The sequence below is a fragment of the Crinia signifera genome, chromosome 1 (assembly GCF_055691185.1).
Source record: "Crinia signifera chromosome 1, ASM5569118v1, whole genome shotgun sequence".
NCBI lineage: Eukaryota > Metazoa > Chordata > Amphibia > Anura > Myobatrachidae > Crinia > Crinia signifera.
This window is the reverse complement of record NC_139217.1, coordinates 177734832-177756710: the sequence shown is the minus strand read 5'-3', so window position 1 is coordinate 177756710 and position 21879 is coordinate 177734832. Positions and strand designations below refer to the sequence as shown.

At 43.5% G+C, this 21879-nt stretch overlaps 1 protein-coding gene across 1 annotated transcript in view; it reads left to right on the top strand.

Moving 5' to 3' along the window:
• The first annotated feature begins 4102 nt into the window (after window positions 1-4102).
• Window positions 4103-21879, top strand: part of EGF (epidermal growth factor) — a 125092-nt gene continuing 107315 nt past the window's right edge. Inside the window, exon 1 of the mRNA XM_083178130.1 lies at window positions 4103-4744. Coding sequence (XP_083034256.1) covers window positions 4615-4744 — 130 coding nt within the window. The 5' untranslated portion in view covers window positions 4103-4614. The remainder of the gene's footprint in view (window positions 4745-21879) is intronic.

Genomic DNA, 21879 nt, shown 5'->3' with positions numbered 1-21879 from the left:
TCACTCTGGGGGTTATTTTGGTTCACTCTTTCTGACAAATTCCTTCTTAGTTGGACAAAACCATGTGCACTGCAGGTAGGGTAGATGTTACTTGCAGAGAGAGTTAGATTTGGGTGGGGTTTTACTTCAAAGTGAGATCTATATTGCAGTGTAAAAATAAAGCAGTCAGTATTTTCCTTGCACAGAAACAAAATAACTTACCCAAATCTAATTCTCTCTGCACATTTTACATCTGCCCCCCTGCAGTGCACATGGTTTTGGCCCTCTGTGCCTCTGAACATTTACTGTAGGTTATGTTTTTTTTTGCTGATAAAAATCTTTGGTACTTATGTAATATCTGGACTCCCGTTTTTCTTATGAGACCGCATCCCCTCGCGGGGCTAGCTGCGCTCGCCACGCTTCGGGCACGGTGGCTCGCTGCGCTCGCCACACTATATAAAGTCAACTCCATGCGTAGTTGGATAGTAGGGGTATGAAAAAAGTGATGCATTTAACATGGGAGCCCAGATAATACATAAGTACCAAATCTTTATATACCATCCCAGAGCGCTAACTTAATTATGTATGCGCATGCCGACAACTTCCCTTATGTGACAGCCCAGAGCACCCCCTTATGATCCTATCCAGAACTCCCCCTAATGTATGAGTCTAGAACTCCCCCTTATGTGCCAGCCCAGAGCACCCCCTTGTGTTCCTGCCAAGAACTCCCCCTTATTTATCAGTCTAGAACTCCCCCTTGTGGTACAGACAAGAGCTCCCCCTTATGTTCTTGTCTAGAGCTCCCCATTACGTGTCCATCCAGAACTCCCCCTTATGTTTTAGCCCCCTCTACTTGGGGTGGGAGGGGGCTGCTGAAATTTTCCGCAGGGGGGCACAAATTTAGTAGTTACGCCATTGTGAGTAAGTTACTGTCATTTGTGCAATCAGTTAACTGAGCTAAGGTAATTAGCATTGTCAGTGGCATAGTGACAAGACTTTTTTCACCCATCTTGCTTTTACCCTGCCAAAGCTAAATTAAGGCCTCATGTTTTTGATGTGCCACAGGACTCTGTTCTCAGCAGAGGCGTAACTCTGGGAGGCAATGGAGTCTTCTGCCACCTGGCTCCTGCTCCCAAGGGGGCACCTTTCCTTCCATTTAAGTTTGAAACAGTTAATCAAAAGCTTCTGTGGCTGACGCCCCCTCCTAGCAGGACCATAGACGACATCACACTGTCTACCGGGCAACTGGGATGAATTTACGCCACTGGTTCTCAGGCGTCTGTGGATCTTATTCAGCTTAGATCAGATATGATAAGCTGCTCCCAGCAGCTTATCATATGTGATCCTTAAGCAATGCAAATGCATGAGGCTGTACATATCACCTTCTGCCTGCATTTGCGATTGCATTGAGCTATAATTCAATTGCAACTTAGAGGAACATCGGGACCATACTGTAAAAGCCAACCTTAGGCTGCCTGTTGCATCACAACTTGCAATGCCAGGGAAACTGTACTTCGTGGCGTGGGTGCAACATGCAACCATTTCCAAAAACATTGGTCGGTACTTGTGTATTAGCCGGGCGCCCAATTAGCATACGTACGCAGGTGTAGGGTAAGCTACTCTGTCTGTGTAGTCCAACGGCTGCCTAGCGTAGTTAGCGTAGTGACTCCGCGGCAGCCCGGGTCTGACCCCGGCGTCCATGGCTCTGTCCCGGAGTCCATGCCAAGCCTAGTGAGTGCCTCTCACACAGCGCTGGTAACCGTCAGATCCCCTGCACTGACGGACGCCAGCGGAGAGGGGATCATGTGGGCGCTGGCGGAGAGGCGCTCCAGCTGTCTGAGATGCAGGTGCGTCTCAGACGCTCCTGCTTCTCAGTAATTATTAGCACGTTTGCCTCATGCATAAAGGGGGTATGCTGGTGCAAGTGCGTCCTATGCAGAATAAAGGAGGCATTTTCAAACCCCCACTATCCACGGCAGCCCGAAGCGTGGCGAGCGTAGCAAGCCCCGCGAGGGGACACCAGCGTTGATTTTATAAAGTGTGGCGAGCGCAGGGAGCCACCAAGCCCGAAGCATGTGAAGTAATCCGCGCCCCCTCGCGGGGCTCACTGCACTCGCCATGCTTCGGGCTCGGTGGCTCGGTGGCTCGCTGCGATCGCCGCACTTTATAAAAACAACTCCACGCCGACATGGATAGTGGAGGTATGAACAGGTCAGGAGGACGCGTAACGTTTCCGCTCGCCACGCTTCGGGCTGGCGTGGATAGTGGGGGTGTTTCAGGAACACATTCACACCTGCATCCTCTTCTGTCTTTGGCAAGATGAACATTGTCACAGGTTCTGCAGCCATTACACTATCACTTCACCTTCAGCTATGACAGGGACACTGATTGTCTGACTATGCTGATTCTGACAGGGATGCTCGGAGGAACACTATGCTACTTCTGACTGACTACGTTAACTACCCTGGCTCTGACTGACTACGTTAACTACGCTGGCCGGGGGAACACTACACTGATTCTGACAGCGCCTTTACGCTAACTACGTACCGGGAGCCCGGCTAATACACAAGTACCCATTGGTCAATCAGGCAGAGATGTTCTTTATTCTGCGCTGCGATTGCAGAACTGTAACATCGGGTATAAAGTGTTTATGTGATCAAACCTGAATTAGCCCCTTTTTGGACAGAGGACACACAGCAGCTACATCTTTGTACAGAGCTGCTGTTTGTAAATACTGTATGCTAATAATGCTGCACATCTTCCTCACCACCAATAACACCACCAATTTCTCAGTCTCCCAATTGGTGGTGTTATTGGTGGTGAGGGTTGTATCACTGTGTTGTGCACTTACTGTATGTTGTCATGTTTCATTCTGAAATGTCACCAGGTGGTCACAGGTGCCGTGTGCTGGACAGCAGCATCCATATACAGTATGAGCATGTCTACTTTAAATAAGATAACAGGCATTTGGTTAGGAATAATGGTGACATGGAAAGATTGGCATCAGCCAGAACCTGGGGTGTGCAGTGCTTACCTCTAAGGATTACTGGGTGGGTAAAATCTAATCTACAGTATGGGCATTGGTGGATTTAAGATACCATTTTGTGTTTTGCCAACTACTGTATAATGCATTTCTACTTTAAAATAGAATCTACTATTGTATCTTTCTTGTTTTCTTGACTGCTTGTATAATGTAATACTGAACCCTAAAGTACCTTAGATTAACTAGTGAGCCCCCACTCTAATTATTGGTAATTCTTAGTAACTTCACCATATTTGTGATAATAATAACCATGTCATAAATATTATCCATTTTTGAGTTGAATAATATATTCCACTGTTCACCGTTCATATATATGGGGCAGTACGGATGGTGTAATGGTTAGCATTACTGCCTCACAGCGCTGAGGTCATGGGTTCAATACCCACCATGGCCCTAACTGTGTGGAGTTTGTATATTCTCCCCGTACTTGTGTGGGGTTCCTTCGGGTACTCCAGTTTCCTCCCACAATCCAAAAATATACTGGTAGGCTAATTGGCTCCTAGCAAATTAACCCTAAAATGTCTGTGTGTGCGTGTACATGTGGTAGGGCATATAGATTGTAAGCTCCACTGGGGCCGGGACTGATGTGAATGTCCAAATATTCTCTGTAAAGTGCTGCGGAATATGTGTGCGCTATATAAGAAACTGTTAATATATAAATAATATATATAAGCAATAGTATCATGACTTTTGATTAATACGTCAATGTTAATATAACTGCTTTGCAGCCTGCTAATCAAGTTCTGCAGTGTCACCCCAGCTCAGTGCTTATCTGCACACCCAGACATAAGTTCTATCTACAGTATAACGTTTCTATGGTAGATGGTCTCCCATCTGGACCGTATGACTAATTTGTTGTCACTTTTAATCAACTGTGTAATAGTTCATGTGTTTAAAGAGAACTTAATAAGTCACCCGTAACTTTTTAATAAATCCTTCATCGAAGATGACTCAAGTGAGTCTCAAAAACTTCAGCAAACACAAAAAGTACTCCATTTGTACATACCATCCGCACCGTATAACAGAATATGAAAGGAATTACAAGTGGTTGTGTGTTTGTTCTTAGTCTGCATTCTCTCATTCCCAGTATTGAAAATACCAAAGACGAGCTCCACTCTGCTGGCACTAAGAAGGAGGGAGGTGTGGCAAGGAAACATTTTAAAGGAGGCAGTAATTGGGGAAGACAGAACCGGGCATAGTACTGTACACAACGAAGAGGAAGGTTATCACAAAACAAATTGCTCTGACACTGTGGAAGAAATTCTCCCAGACTACTGTAGTTGCTGAATGTGTTACATTCGTCACTAGGGTGCCTGGCATTTCGTACTTTGCTTCCAAAAGAAAAAAATCAAGAAGCATAACTAATTAGAATGGTTGTATACAGAGAGAGGTCGGAGTATTGTTCGAGTAAATAAAAAGACAGGCGGAAAACAAAAATCTGGGATTTGTAAAAAAAAAAAAGGAGAAAAGAAAAAAAATGTTGTTGGATATGAAAGGCTGTGAGCAAGAGACAGGACACCCTTCATGCACAGAGCTGCACAGGATGAAAACAAGTGACATGTAGCCTATGGACAGCAACACAAGAAGAGATTATGTTCCTTATATTAACTGTTTTCTGGACAGTATACTTTTTCACTGGTTTCTGCAGCACCAAAGGAATAGGACAATGGGATTGTCAAGAAGGTTATCATCATATAGGCTACAACCTGTCTGCTTGTAACGGTGAGTAAATCATTCTCAAATGTGTGTAGATAGTAATGTCATAAATAATACAGTAAGTTTATTTTGCTGCTTCCACATAAAGAAAGTATTTTGGTTTTATTCTGTAATATGGCTCATTTTAATGTATACACTATAATCTAGGCCAGTGGTTCTCAAACTCGGTCCCCACACAGTTCATGTTTTCCAGGGCACCTGACAGGTGCACTCATTAGTGACTGACACATTTTAAAAGATGCACATGTGGAGCTAATTATTTCACTTGATTCTGTGAGGAGACCTGCAAAACATGCAGTGTGTGGGGTCCTGAAGACCGACTTTGAGAACCTGTGATCTAGGCTATATTTTGGCACTTTAGTCTAAACTATACTTGCTACTATAGCTATAGTCTAGCCACAATAGTCTAAAGGTGCATACACATTATATGATATGCTCCATGTTTTCCAGCAAACTCCCAGGCGAACGATATTGTGCATACACACTGAACAATATCATTAACAATATTGTTACGTGACATCATCCTGACACGGCTCCGAACATGGTATCATTGCCAATATAGTCAGGACTTGTGACTGCATGCACAGGTGACTTGGGAGTCTGGGGGGTCCATTAACGACCCGCAGGAGCCTGCATCATTAACAATATAGTGCATACACTCTAGACAATAATATCGTTAATGATATAATTATCATGCAATCCTAGCCATTATAGTCTAAGCTGTACTTTGCCATTATAGTCTGAGCTTTGCTATGCCATCATAGTCCAAGCTATACTTTGCCACTATAGTCTACTCTAGGCAGTGGCGCTGAGGGGGAAGACCTTCTTACCCAAGCCTGGATCTGATGGAGGGGGCCCGGTGGGCGCTACCCTCCACCCTCATTACAGTGAACCGAGCAGGGAGAGAGAGAATTAACTGCCACTGCAGAAGCCACTCCCCCAGCTCAGCACGCACTGCTCACCAGGGAAGCCACTAGGAATTTTTCAGTCCGGGCCCCTCCAGGTCCCACTCCCATATCCCCCCCCTTCACTTACCACCCAACTCATGCCACAGGATTCCGGCAGCAAATTAAAATGGAGCACCGGCTGGTGAGCTTTTGTACTGGCAGGCGGTTTGATTGGCTAACGGTACACAGCATTTTAATTGTCCGCTAATGTCCCACATTGAAGAAGCAGGCAGCACAGCGGAGGCTGTTGGGGGGTGGGGGATCCGGTGGGCAAAATTCGGGCCCTCCCAGAGGCCGGGCCCAGGACAGCTGTACCAACAGCACCTCCCTGTCGGCAGCCCTGCTGCTCAGTGCTGTGTGCTGAGCTGAGGAGAGAGCTGAGGAGAGAGGCAGCTACAGCACACCGTTCACAGGTGTACAATCCTTCCCGCCATCTGACGGTTTATACATCGGCACCCCTGCTAGCTTGTTGTTTTTTTTTCATGGGTGTGGTCATTACTATCTATCACATTTTAAAACATGTGCTGCATTCATTCCTAACCGACAAATTCTACAGATCCACAAGTGATCTGGAAAACATGAACTGTTATGATATATCAAGGACCGGTTTTGCCATCCCTGTTCTAGGCTTAAAAACTAATAGGGGTTTTCATTTAAGTCCATTTCTTTAGGTAGCCGAAAAAAATGGAGTTTTCAATTGCAGATATTTTTGCCTGTTTTTTAGTCTTTTTTCGTTGATGCCGATTCACTTTTGGTTGAATTGGCATCAGTGAAAAATTGCAAACGAGGGGTGAAAATGTCCGCAAATTTAATCGGAAACATGTGGAAGTCATTCGCCAATCCAAGCATTTTGTTTGACTAATTGAAGAATCAGCACTTTGATTGAATAGTTTGAATCTAAATTCGACCTAAAAATTTTGAAAAAGTTAAGGTTTTTTTTGGTACGTATGTAATATCTGGGCTCCCGTTTTTCTTATGAGACCGCGTCCCCTCGCGGGGCTCGCTGTGCTTGCCACACTATATAAATACAACTCCATGCGTAGTTGGATAGTAGGGGTATGAAAAAATGGGGTGCATTTAACATGGGAGCCCAGATAATACATAAGTACCTTTTTTTTTACACCCGAAGTGCAAATTGTGAATTCCATGATGTCACATGTTGGTTACACATAATTTAATTAATTCAATTAATTATATGTTTGTCTGAGTCCAGGTATTTAACCCTTTGAGTGCCAAGTGAATTTGTCAAAATATATTTGAAAATTGCCAAGCAAACATGTTTATTCATCATAATGACCTGTAATGTTTGCCTTTTATAGGAAATATAAACTTTTTTTGTACACAACATTTTTTATTTGAATTTATACAACAAATGTGAGCAACGCTGGCATTTTCCATGAATATTTTGCACATCGCTCACAGAGATGTTGACACTCAGTTTTTTGGGCATCTCTCACAGAGATTTTGGCACTCAAAGGGTTAAAAGTTCCCAACTATAGTTTATGTTGTTCCCCATAGCTTCACATAAGTCTGCATGATGGCAGAAGCTGAGGGATGTGCTTTGTATGAATTCTGTTTGATCAATTATACATTTCTTTGATTATAAGATTTCTATTTTGGGGGAGATTTATCAATACCTGGAGAGAGATAAAGTGGACAGTGATAAAGTACCAACCAATCAGCTTATAACTGTAATTTTACAGGCTATGTTTTCAACTGATTGGTTGGTACTTTGTGGCAGATGTATCAAGCCTGGTGAAGTGATAAAGTAGAAGGAGATAACACAGCAGCTAATCAGCTCATAACTGATTTTTCAAACCCAGACTGTAACTTGACAGGAGCTGATTGGTTGCTGTGTTATCACCTTCTACTTTATCACTTCTGCAGGCTTAATACATATGTCCCTGAATCTCTCCACGGCTTGGAAATATCTCCCTTTTAGTATCAGGTGAGAGATGAGGGCTCAGCAAATCAGTCAGGATGCTATGCAAAATGTATAACATTAGGTATAATAAGTAGCTTTAAATTGAAACAACTAATTTTTAAATGTTTGCTTCCTAGAAAAGTCTGACACCAAACATAGAATATTTGTTTAGAGACCCCATAGCGATGCATACACTGGGGGCTGCTGGAGGGCACATTCTTTGTCAGGTTGCGAGACAGAAAGGACATGACACATGGCATTGAATGCTAAATTCAAAGGGGGTTAATCCTCTGTGGGCCAGTCCTATGCTAGGTATTGCTGTGTCAGAGCTGTCTACAAAAAGAACGAAGGATGAAATTAAATTGACATTGTAAGATTTCATAATGTTTGATAGACAAGCTGTATGTGAAACAAGGGGGAAATTTATAAATATATTGTCCGTATATGGCTGATCAGCGTATGAATGGGTACGAATGGGATCGGCCATATATGATCCAAAAATACGGATGAGAAATACGACAAATTTAAAAAGCTGGCGTATTCTTTTCATTCATATTTTCCGATGTCGTATGTGTTCATTCCCATTCGTATTCATACCGGGTCGTAGTCCTGGTTCCCAAAATACGGGGGACAAAATAAATAGGGGTCCCCCATATTTTGAGAACCAGCACTGGGCCAAACAGCCAGCGGGCTAATGCCACAGCTGGGGAAACTTTTTATGTAAGTTCCCCCAGCCAAAGCATTAACCCCTGACCATGGGGGATTGGGGACCCCCCCCAATGAAGGGGTCCCCCCCAGGATACCCCCTGCCTGGGCTGAAGCCCCTGACTGTCCCTCGTGCCCCAGGGCGGTGGGCACCACTTTTGTGGAATGTTGTGGAACTACAAGTCCAAGCAAGCTTGCACCGCATGCAGGGACTTAGAGAACCACAGGTCTCAGCATACAGAACAATAACGGTCCCACTGGTACTTGTAGTTCTACAACATTAAAAATAGTGAAATAATACACAGACACATCAGAAAAGTTTATTAAATACTACATTCACACATACTATACTTACCTATAAAGGTCCACCGCAGGTCTGTGCCCTTGTCCAACAGACTCCGTGGGATACCATTTTTTTCCCCAATTATTATTATTTTTTTTCTATTTTTTACATTAAGAAGCCTCAAATACGACCAAAAAACATGGTCTAGTTGACATATTTACTAGTGATCAATATTCATATAAACCAGTAGGAATCATTAGTAACTTTGTTGGTACCATTGAAAAGAATAGGCTTTAAAGGCCGTATTCTATCGATGGTGTATAAATTTGTATTTTTTAGACATTCTAAAAAATACGAATGAATTAAATATGAATCGTACACATTTGTATAAATTTGTCGATGTGTGAAATACTTACGCATTTTGCATTGAATTGGTACAAATAAGACCATTCGTAACCATTCGATCTTAGTAAATTTCCCCCAAAGAGTAGACCAATGCAGTCCTCATCAGGAGTAGTATATATATATATGTATGTATGTGAAGAGAGATGGAGTTATGGTATAATATTCACAATGGCTTGCAATGTACGCAATAGATGTGCTTTATTGGCAAGCTAGCAACGGGATCTGCTGCGCTATATAAGAAACTGTAAATAAATAAATAATAATATGATACTCCCCTATGTGTGCGTGATAGATAAAATAGATACACGAAGATACTGACTCCCTGAATGTTGCATACTTCACTTGCAGCTTGTTGTAATGCTTTTCAATTAAAAACTCACACTTTTTTGTGATACAGTATATAATCTAACTAATTGTAATATCTGTGTGCAGGTATTGCTGTCCTTCTTGAACATTATCAAATTATTTCTGTCTGTCAAACACAAAAAACAGCTGTTTCTTACAGAATTATCATCTCCCCTATTAACAAGGCTATAAAGCAAGAGATTTGGGATATATCACCAATCATCAGTGCTGGCTTTAGCCATCACATTTGTTTTGTATGGGTACAGCATTATAGGACTTTTTAACAAATCAGGCTTTTTTTGCTTATCCTCATAAGCTAATGCCTTCTGAAGGTGCTTTCTCTTATAGGTTGGCTTTCCCTTATGGGGAAATCTTGACTGGAGAGGGATTTTCTGGTCCTTCTTCAGTGGGCTGAAGTAGGTTTGGCCTTATGGTTTGATCCTAGAAGTTAACCAATAGCATTAGACATAATTTTACTTCTTGCATTGAAAACACATTTGCAGACACTTGCAGCATGGAATCAACCAACAATTGAATTCCAAACTCCAAATACAACAGACATGGATTCTAAGAGAATTTGTCTCAGGTGTTACAACAGGTTAGCATTTAATACTAAACCAATATAATGCATAAGAGTTTTATTTGCTGTAACTTAAGTTTGCAGTTTTTTTAAATTGTCCAGCACAAGTTCATTGTGTGCTACAACATTATAATATAACCAGGAAATGTTTTTCACTTTGAGTGCCAACTATAGTCAAAATATTTTGTAAAGTGTCAGCTCCATAACAAACATTGGAGCCATACAGGTCCCTCTCCACAAGCAGAATGATGTGAAGTACTGTAAGACATGCCTTTGCAATCGGACCAAAGTTTTGACTTAGCAGTTTACAGATGTCCAACCAGATTCAAGACATTTCACTCCCTGTAACTGCTCTTGTATTATGTTCAGTTAGCGATTCTGTATCCTGCAATATTGTGGAGTCGTTAGGTAGTGGATAGGTACAACATGAAACATGGTCAGAATGACAATAAGCAAATATTGTTTACCGTCACTTGCCCCAAAGTTCAATCAATAGCATGTCATGTGAGAATCAGATCTCCCAACCTACAACAAGCCCTAGTGTTCACATTTAGAAATAGACCCAACAGCACCATTTACCATATCTTCTGGGAGTGCCCGCATTACGCCCACTTTGGTCTGAAGTATTCTCCTTCATAGGTGACGTTTTGAGAATTCACATTCTGCCCGACCCTGTAGTGGCGTTATTGCATCATAATACACAGCTGTCTGTGGGAGATCTATATCTCCTTGGACACATCCTGATTTCAACCAAGGCGGCCATAGTCCAACATTGGAAATCACCTGAAATACCTTAATTTTGACACATTGCAAATAAGATCCATAAACATTTGTTTTTTGAGACAGCCAACATCAAATATTCACCCTCTGCTTCGTCGATTCATATAAAATGGTTCAAGTGGAGTGAATACAGAAAAAAACAGGGCCAATCTGTACTTCATAGTGAACCTTTAGACCTGGCAGTTCTTTCCTCTCTTCCGCGCACCACTGATGAGTAATTTCTCATTGAGAGTACAGTATGTTTCCTTTTTATTAGTCTTTATTGTACCGTATAACATGTTGAGCCCCCCTTCAAGTGTCCCCATCCCTTTTCTTCCCCCTCATGCCCCATACTTCATCTTCTTCTGTTTCCTATCCCCATCATGCTTATGCTAAATGTAAGTCTTGCTCGCTCGGTTAAGTTATAGCTGATTTTATTACAGACTAAATGCTGATTTAAAATGTTTTGCCTTTTTCTATTGCTCCTCCTTGTTCATTGTGTTTTATTGCAATACAGTTTCTCCTCTGTATTTTGTATCATTGCAAGACTTAATAGAAACCTATTATTTAAAACAAAAAAAAAAGTAATAGACCCAACAGCTCTGACATTAAATAACTAATACTCAAGTTTAACAAAGAAACCTATTTTTGACCAAACTAGAAAGTCGCATCCACACCACTTTAAATTATAAGGCACAACCATTAGCTCACGTTGAGGTTATATTACCCCCATCAAATAAATTACTAAAACCAAAAACATATGTCCCACCAATTGAAAATTAGCCAACACCCTTATCATTAGTATGCCTTCCTGTCCCTCCATACCATTTCCATTTGATCCGACCCACACTTACCTTATTTCATTTGGCTGGCTGCATTGGTCCAGTAGCACTGTACCCCGAGTTGGTGCTCGCAGGTCAAGTGGTGCGCACTGTCCCAAAGATAATTTGATTCTGTGTTTTGGAGTTCTCTCTTAATATATGATTGGCGTCACCTGTGTTGAATTATTTTACTGAGTTAAGTGCTTCAACACAGGTGACTGCAATCATACAGTATATTAAGAGAGATGTCCAGGTAGAGAGCATTTTGTCCCTCCTGGAATTTGTCATGTTTGGCCGTATGGATGGTTTATATCAAGATTAAAACCAATGGTGTATATTAGCTGTAGACTAATATTTGAATAGTGCCTGTGTACTATTCATAGCTGGACCCGTGTGTATGTGGGTGTGTGGGTGGGGTGCGGACCCGTGTCCTCCTTCTCATTGACATTTCTGTCAATTGTTTTCAAAGAAGATCAGTAGTGCAGCTACACTGCTGTCTCCTATGATTACTAGAGCCTGCAGCGCATCCAAACATGGCCGTCTCCCCTCCGATTCCCCTCTGTCCTATTAAGTTAGGTACTAGTAGGGATGGCCATCATTGGTTGCCATTGATGGCAATAGTGTAACTGGCTATTGATAGTGGCATACTATGCAATGGATGACCATCAAAATTTTTACATATCGATGGTCATCCATTTTCTTTGACTGATTGGCCTTTGGGCCAATCAAAACAAGGGGGTCCTAGCCCCTTGGGGTAAAACAAATATTTGTTTATGCTTGACATTGATGGAGGGAAACCATCTGGTTCTCCTCCATCTACATTGACAGTAGCCTACATATTGGACAGCGCAGGCTGGGCAAAGCACCCCCAACTGGCATACGGAGACACATAGGAATACCTGGTTCGCACTGCTGCAGTTCTAGAGGAGAAGATAGAGATAAATAAAAGGCTAGGTCAGATGAGAGCGGGGCAGGCCAGGTGAAGACAGAGGGTGAGCCAGGGATGTGCAGTGAGGTAAATGGCTCAAGAGTCCCTGGCAAGTACCAGAGCCAGATAAGCACACAATATATGAGTCATTGGGTACATGCCAGCATTATACACATGTGCAGCAGTATACACTGTTGGAGATTCGCTAGGGTTTTTTTGGAGAATCTATTAGCGCTAATATTGCAGGGGTTTGCCTATCCTGAAAAATGGGATATTTCCCTTATCCCTGTTAGAATAGATAAAAAATAGGTTGTTTTAATCAGGAATTGGGCGCTCTCCTTACGAACTCTTCATAACGACTTAGAAGTTTCAAATAATGGGGGATATAAATAAAGTATATATACTCCCCTCTAATGTAGTTTTCAACTTCTCTTTCCTCCAGATGTCAGTTCCCTCGGATCCTCCGATGTGGTTATGAAAAAGGAAGGATATAAGGGAAACCAATGTGTGGATCGGTACCAATAATAAAGATAAAATTTGTGTTCACTTTTTGGCAGTTTTATAGTTTGTATGCCATGAGCGTACCCAGACTCACTTGAAACAAATATATGGTACACTTATCAAGGTTTCTTTTGAGGGTGAATGCGTACCCGTACTCACGGTGTGATTGTTGGTTCAACACACATCAAGGTATCTTTTTCCAGCGTTTTGAAGTAGAAAGGCTCTGCTTCTCTGGGAACTAGGACACTAGTACAGGACCAACATGTTTCGAGACATCTGTCTCTTCCTCAGGCTCCTCTAGGGAGAGAAGCAGAGTCTTTCTACTTCAAAACGCTGGAAAAAGATACCTTGATGTGTTTTGAACCAACAATCACACCGTGAGTACGGGTACGCTATTCACCCTCAAAAGAAACCTTGATAAGTGTACCATATATTTGTTTTGAGTGAGTCTGGGTACGCTCATGGCATACAAACTATAAAACTGCCAAAAAGTGAACACAAATTTTATCTTTATTATTGGTACCGATTCACACATTGGTTTCCCTTATATCCTTCCTTTTTCATATCCACATCGGAGGATCTGAGGGAACTGACATCTGGAGGAAAGAAGTTGAAAACTACATTAGAGGGGAGTATATATACTTTATTTATATCCCCCATTATTTGAAACTTCTAAGTCGTTATGAAGAGTTCGTAAGGAGAGCGCCCAATTCCTGATTAAAACCACCTATTTTTTAACTGTTGGAGATTCGCTGAGTTTTGATAAGAGATGTGCAGAAAAGGTAGCCAGGTGAGGCACTCCCTCACCTGCCATAGACTTTTTACTCCAGAGTTTTGACTATAAAAATTGTTAAAATAATAAAAATAAGATTTTTTTAATATATTCTTTGCATTTTTTACAGACTTTACATACGTTATCCATTCAAAACAGCGGCATATACGCTAGTATGACATGAAAGGCTGTGCCTCACCTGCCTCACCCCACCGCATGCCACTGGGTTGAGCTAGGCATAAGGGGATAAGCCAGATAAGGAGAGGGGTATGCCAAACAAGAGAGGTTGTTCAGAAGTGAAGGAGACAGGCCAGATAAGGAGAGCCTTTAGAGTAACAGTTGGGTGGGATTGAGACAGATGAGTAAGTGCAGTCTGTATGACCAGTCTGGATTCAGATATAATTAAAGAGGGTGGGATTGCTGGAGGAAATGGGGTCTTAGGATGAACAGCAGCAGGGGCCCACAGGGGTCTCAGGAGGATACTTACCTGGGGGAAACAGCAACAGGGGGATTTCTACCAGAGAGTTAGAGACATTAAGTTGGGGAGCTGAAGAACAGCAGAAAGGGTGTTCAGAATGGAGAGGCATAGGTGGTGGTGGTGGTGGTGGTGGTAATGGGGGTGCCCACTATATGGAGGAAAGAAGTAGAGCTAACAATAAGCTGACAAATAAAGAAGGGAACTAACAGTAAGTGAGAGAGAGAGAGAAAGAGAGAGAGAGAGAGAGAGAGAGAGAGAGAGAGAGAGAGAGAGAGAGAACATGGAAGAAAGGAGAGCTGAGGTATAATGGGGTTTGGTTGGTGGAGATGAACTCCAGACCAATTTCAGCAAAATAAGATGTATGGCATCAGCTGACAGGACTAAACAGGGTCATTGCATATTTGTTTAAGTGTATACAGTATTTTTTATCGTTTATTACAGCTTCCATTGTGATAATGCAGTCGTGACAGTGGCATGGCTCGTTATTGTCCCAGGAGCTGCCTGTATGGGTTAGGGCAAGGATCATGTCTAGGACTAGGATGTTGGATGACTCGAATGGGCTGAAGGGGTCCTGCAGCAAATACACAATTTTTCAGGTAGTCCCTCCCACCGCTATTGCACCCCAGGGAAAGGGAAGAATAATGTTACAAGTCTATGATAGGGGTGCAGGCTAATCGTGCTACCTCCATTCACACATGTGCTATTGGCAGCATTTTGCCATGAGGGGCGGGGTCTAAGGATAGTCTAGTCCCACCCCTGTCACCACCCACCTGCATACCAATTTGCAATTACATTTTTGTGCTGAGTTAACTTTAGTGGGAATAACATTTTTATTTCTAACGGTAACTAAAGCAGAGTACAAATTAATCGATATCGTGCGAGAATGATATCGTTAATGAATTTCCCATGAACTGCCTGTACTCCTGGACTAATGATACAGTACTAAAACACAAAACAATATTGTTAATGATATAGTTCAGCAGCTGCAGCCACATCCAGAAGCACGCTGCCATTGGCAATTCAACTGCATGTACAGATGACAGAGGGGTCATAATGATGGACATCATGCATCATTATTGAAATATTGCGTACACACTAAATGATATGCATGAAAATATCATTAACGATACATTAACGATATTATTATTGTGCATATCATTTAGAAAAATATGCATAATGTGTACCCAGCTTAAGATCATTATTTTTTTTTTCTTCTTAGAAATGATAAGGCTGCATTTCATAGAATATTGGATTAAATATACTTAAATGTATGAGTATTATATAAGTATTATAATTATAATTCAAAGCCTAATTCCCCCAAATAATGCAATTTACATCCTGAATGCAGATTTTACAAATGCGATTAGTATGTACAGATGTAGCCACACTCATCGTTGTGGTTATCAAATTGCATCAAATTCACACCTGCGATGCAGAATCGTCCCAATCACCAAAGTGGCGATTGGAGCCGCAACGATGAGTGTGGCTACATCTGTATTTGGTAAGTGGCAGGGTGTACAGATATATCCTTCTATATCTTTGCCATGATGCGCATGAGTAAATGGAGCTCTATGCAAAGCTGCTATATATCGCGGAAGCGCAATGAAATGCTTCTACAGTATAAGCAGAAAAGATGTGCTTGGAGATGTGATTTTCACTCTTCTGGGGAAATTTACTAAGCACAATACGGTTGGATTTGATATATTCGTATGCAGTCATATTTTAATAGGGCCTTGTATTCATATTTTTGAAATTTACTAATGGATAAGTATGTTAGTATTTTGCCTTTTAACGGCCAATATTACCAGTCGTATTCCTGTTGGTATACGAATATATACGTCATCGATAGAATACGATTTTTCCCAAATTTACTAATAATTTGTTTATGAAAATACGTGCATCGATGAGGTGTAAACCAGTACTATTTCTAAAAAAATACAACTTAAAAATAGACCTTGATTTTAAGGTGAATTTCACATGTTTGCAGATTTACAAATGTAAAAGTAATCTTTATTAAATGATAATAATAATAGTAATAATGTTATTTATATAGCACTTTTCTCCTAATAGGACTCAAAGTGCTTGCATTAGCCTTTTACAGCACAAACTACAAATCAAACTTAACAAGGGACATTAGTGACATGCTTGGGTGAACAGGAAAGTCTTAAATCTATTTTTTGAATGTTTCCAGAGTGGAAGCTTCTCGAACTGAGCGGGGAAGTGAGTTCCATAGAGTTGGAGACACAGCGTTGAAAGCTCGACCCCCAGGTGAATTCCGGACAATTATGGGTACTGTTATTAGTCCTTCATCAACCGATCGCAGTAATCGAGTGAGACAATAAGGGATCAGAAGCTGCTGCAGGTACCTTGGGCCCTGGTCATGTAGAGCTTTAAAAGTCAGTAAGCCAATCTTGAAAATTATTCGCCATCTTATAGGCAGCCAGTGAAGGGAGTACAGAATGGGTGTTATGTGGATTAGTTAATAGACTGGCAGCTGTATTTTGTACCATCTGCAAGCAGTGCAGTTCTTTTGCTGGTAGAGGGCATTGTAATAGTCAAGGCGCGAGGATACAAATGCATGTATGACTTTCGGCAGATCTTCTGAGGGAATTAAGTGCTTGATTCTGGCTAAATTCCTTAATGATAGAATGAGGATTTAATTGTGGCTGATACCTGATGTTTAAGTGTCAAGCCACTGTCCAGGACAACACCAAGAATCAGCAGAGCTACTCCCCTGCACATATGTGTGTCTTATTAAAGCCCATTGACCCCACACCAAACACACACTTCTCTGCTTCTTATAAACATGGGTAATTATGTGTCTGCTGATGTGTTTTCACTGTAGGCTGTGGGATATGTGATGTACTGTCAGATGGGCCAAATAAGTTGATGGGGTCATGAAAGTGGACATCAGCAGCAGGTTGTGCAGGTAGATTTGAGGCTGTGTTGGTGTAATTTGTTGGGATATGTGTGATTCCGTTCAACAACATAAGATTGACATACATTGTCAATCAAGGGCTAAGGTAAACACTGTAAAAATGTCAACATGGCTAAGGCTGACAGGGTAAAAAGCTCCACACAAGCATTTGTTTGCCATTGGGAATTTGCTGGTGGTAGCTCATGATCACATGATGCAGGGTGCAATTCTCTGCAAGGCTAAACTTAGCCATTTGGCGTTTCTTGCCTCTGGCCAGAGCTCCCTCACCTACATTCACCTCAGCAGAGAATGTCTCCTCAAGATCCTCCACCCCCACCTCACTAACCTCCAGTGGGAATTTGCTGGTGGTAGCTCATGATCACATGGACCAGGGTGCAACTCTCCGCATGGCTAAACTTAGCCATGTGGTGTTTCTTGCCTCTGGACGGATCTCCCTCACCTACATTCTCCACAGCAGAGAAGGCCTCCTACCAAAAATTCAGATGCTGACAGGTACATAAACACAATGTGTGGGTATGCAATGCATGAACACTTCCTTGAAAGTTTGGAGGCTTTTCAGAGTAACTTGTCAGGTATCTGCAGTCAGTGACAAAGATATGTGGTGGTCACCATTCCCTGGTATCGACAGGGCCATCTTAATGCATGAGCTCAATGGGCAGCTGCCCAAGGACCAATTCTAGGGGCCTTCGAGCTGGGGCAGATTGGGTTGTGGGCAGTGCTTAAAGTGGTCCAAGGGAGGTGGTGGAACTCTCCCTTCTACACCCACCCTTGGGAGCCACACCCCTAACACCTCCCACCTTGCTGAAACCACACCCCCAAATCCGCCATTTTAAGTATTTTCATTGTTTTGCGTTTGTGTGTAAGGGAGGGAGAGAGAGGGGGAGGGAGCAAGTTTAAGGGACAATACATGATTACAGCACAGAACCAGGGTGGGGGGTAAAGACAAACCGGCTACAGACAGGGAAGGGCATGGATCTGTGGGGGCCAAGTTTACACAGACAGCACCATATAAGGGGATAAACGGGAGAAAGAACACCAAATTGGAACATAGATGGATAGACTGATGGGGTGGGGATAGATAAACTTAGACTGGAAAGAGAACCCTATGGGGAGAGAGACGGAAACGGGACATAGGTGGCGGACAGAGCACCATATTGGTGTAAAGAAGGACAGAGCACCATATGGGGGGACATACTGACAGAGGGTATGTACTGGCATAGAACCATATGAGGGGACATACGGACAGGAAGCATGGACTGACATACCACCATATGGGTGGGACAGACTGACAGGGGACATGGACTGACATAGAACCATATGGGGGGACATACTGACAGGGGACATGGACTGACATACCACCATATGGGGGGACAGACTGACAGGGGGCATGGACTGACATACTGCACAGTAGCAACATATGAGGGGACAGATTGACAAGAAAAAAAGGGAAGGGGCAAAGACAGACAGATGGATGGGGGCAGCATAGATGAATGGGGGCATAGACAGACTGACAAACATTTGGGGGGTTGCTCACCTCACCATCACCTTCCTCTCCACAGAGCAGCTCAGCGCAGCAGCAGTTTGTCCTCCCTCCATGGGGCGGAGCAACTCCAGGCAGGCTCCAACCAGCACAGCGGCACCTCGTTCTATACTGAAGGTCTTCAGACTGGCTCCTTCTCCACAAAGCCAGCCCAGGCATTTTCGGGTGGCACCAGGCAAGCTCCTTCTACATTATACTGAGCAGCTCCGGGCAGCACAGCGACATTGGCAGGCTCTGGGCAGCGCAGCGACATTGGCAGGCTCTGGGCAGCACAGCAGCCCCTCCTCATTCTGTATGGAGCAGGTTCAGGCAGCGCGGTGGTAGAAGCACGAGGCAGGCATTGATTCACCTCTACGGAGCAGCTTCTTCCGGCAGTGACTCCGCCTCCAATGCTCTCCGACGCCTCACTAAAGGATTCACTGTAAGTGCACCTCTGTCCCTCCCTCCCAGGAAGTAAACACCCCTGACCTAAAACCGCACAGCAAATAGGCACGGAGGAAATGCAGTTAAAAAACGACAGCCGGGCAATGTGGATGTCCGTGGAAGGAGGCGGAACTGAGTTCCGCCTTCAATTGCAACTGCCGGAACTCAGTTCCGCCACGTTCCGGCCCACTTTAACCCCTGGTTGTGGGTATCTGCTTCCTGAGCTTCTTGGGAGCCAGTAGATAATGCTGCCTTGTCATTTTGATTGTGAATCATACACAAACAGAGCAACCCAAGCATCAAACTCTTCCTGCTTCCCAGACTGCAGCCAAACAATGAATGGCTGTCAGCATGCTAAAGCTATCCACCAATGGATAGCCATTCCCTGTATGGAAGCAAGAGGTGAAAAGTTACAGGACTACAGGCGTGTTATGATTTGTTTTTTTATGTACATTTTTTTTCCCCCATCAATGGATGTGAAGAGGCCCCAAATGCATTTATTTGCCCGGCTCCTACAATGCTGTTCAGGCGTTCCTGGTTATCAAGCCCTCTCCTTCGATCCTCAGAGTCTCAGTCTGTCCATTATATAATAAGCTCTGCCCTCCAGACTAAAGCTGCATACACATTAGGTGACATGAAAACGATGCAATATACCTTGGACTCCCAAACAAATGATGTAGGACCTGATTCAGACCCAGCTGCACTTTTCAAAATTTTGCAATAGTACAACTAGCGGTGGAGGTCTGCAGGGAAGAGGGGAGCACTCAGAACAGGACAAGGCTGCCCCAACAGCTGGCTCCCTGTGTGCACACCAAAATTCCCCGGAGTGGCCCGGACAAGCCTGCCGCTACAAAAAAAAGCTTGGTCTGCCCTGCGAACAGTGGATCGTCTCCGGATTGTACCCTGCGCCCCTGTTGGAACTTAAACTTCGATCACAAGGTGATCTGCAATTTTCAGAAACTTGCAACTGGGTCCCATAGTGCATACACACTGTACAATCTTGCAAACTATATTCTCAGTGGCCACAGTATGCTGTCGGTATTAATATATACAAATCCTGGACTTACCTTTAATCTGCCTCGTCTTCTGCGAATTGGGGGGGAGGCGTTGACATCATGTGATGTCATCTGCCCACTCCGAACAGGCAGGGGCATGCCTGTGCTGGGGTTTGCCCAGAGTTTTTATGGGCATGCCCACTGTTTTTGTGGGCATGCCCATAAAACACTGGGAGGATCCCTGCAAATGCCTCCTGCCTGTCACTCAGGATGTAAGCACCTTGGCGAAGAGAAACTTAGCCAAAGGCGCTCACAGCGGGGCCTGCACATGTGCATTGGTGACTTGGTGACAATGTGCATGCACAGAGCAAACATTGGGGACAGGGTCAAATTCAGACCTATACGAACAGGCCTGTATATTGGGTTGGGGGGGGGGGTCTTGAAATGCACAATATTAGATAGTAGAGCTTAATATTGTGGAGTGTGCATCAGCACTATATGTCTATCTTTGTCATCTAATGCAGTGGTTCCCAACCCTGGTCCTCAAGTACCCCCAACAGTGCACGTTTTCCAGGTCACCCAGCAGGTGCACTCATTATTCAGACACATTTTAAAAGATCCACAGGTGGAGCTAATTATGTCACTTGTGATTCTGTGTGGAGACCTGCAAAACATGCACTGTTGGGGGTACTTGAGGACCAGGGTTTGGAACCACTGGTGTGTATCCAGATTTAGTGTGACTTGGGGACCGAGGTTGGGAAAGCCTTATTCTAATGCTAGAATCTGTTGAACTATTGCACACGTTCATGTGTGTTTCCAAGTGTAAAACCTCTGCTGCCGAACAGCTGTATGCACCTGCACCAGTTCACACACTCCAATGACACTGCCACATGTCATGGTGATTATATGTAAACCCAATGTATGACCCTCAGAGAGTGTTATGTTTATACTGTTCATTATGTTACTGGTGGAAATGAAGTTGTGAACTTGCTGGCAGATTCATCTTGCCTCTTTTACTAAGAATTTATTCTGAAAAGTCGCTCTTTCTGCATGTACGGAATTCCGACTGCCGGTGAGCCATCCGGCACCCCTTTCTACAGGGCCAGCTTTTCTGAAGTATGATTCTTTCCCATGCAGCTGCGGTATCCCCTTACTCTTTGCAGGGATTCTTTAAATTGCTCAATGTGTAAACTACAACTGATTTACAGTTATCTTAAAGCATACTTGCCTACCCGCCCAGACTTACCAAGAGGCTCCCAAAATTCGGGTGGCCCTCCCACCCCCTACAGCAGTAAGGTAGCCAAGTCTCCTGTATGCCTTCCCCTTTCACCGCTGAGACAAATGCAGGAATATGCAGCTCTTCCGAGAGGGGGCAGGGCTTAAATGAGGCAAATTGCTAAATTTTGTGCCATTTTAGCCCTGCCCCTCTCAGAAGATCCACAAATTGCTGCATTTGTATGGCATCAGGGCTTGGCTTGGTGTTGTCACCTCGTCCCCGCACCTCTGGCATGCTGCCTCTGTTTTTCCTCTCTGGGCTTCTCCAGGAGAAGTAGAATGTAGATCTTAAAGCCATTTTTGCCTACTCTCCCGGTAAGGCTTCCAAAATCTTGAAATTTGGGTTGTCCTCCCAGCTTCCCAGAAGAACAGGCATGTCTCACGATTTCAGCCCCTGCCACTTTTCCCAGCTGTCCATATAGCAAGTAAAGTAGGCGGGCGATGGTGCGATTCTCGCTGAATTATGTAACCATAGCCCCTGCTGTGTATTGCCAGTGACCAGGAAGTAGGCAGTGGCAGGTG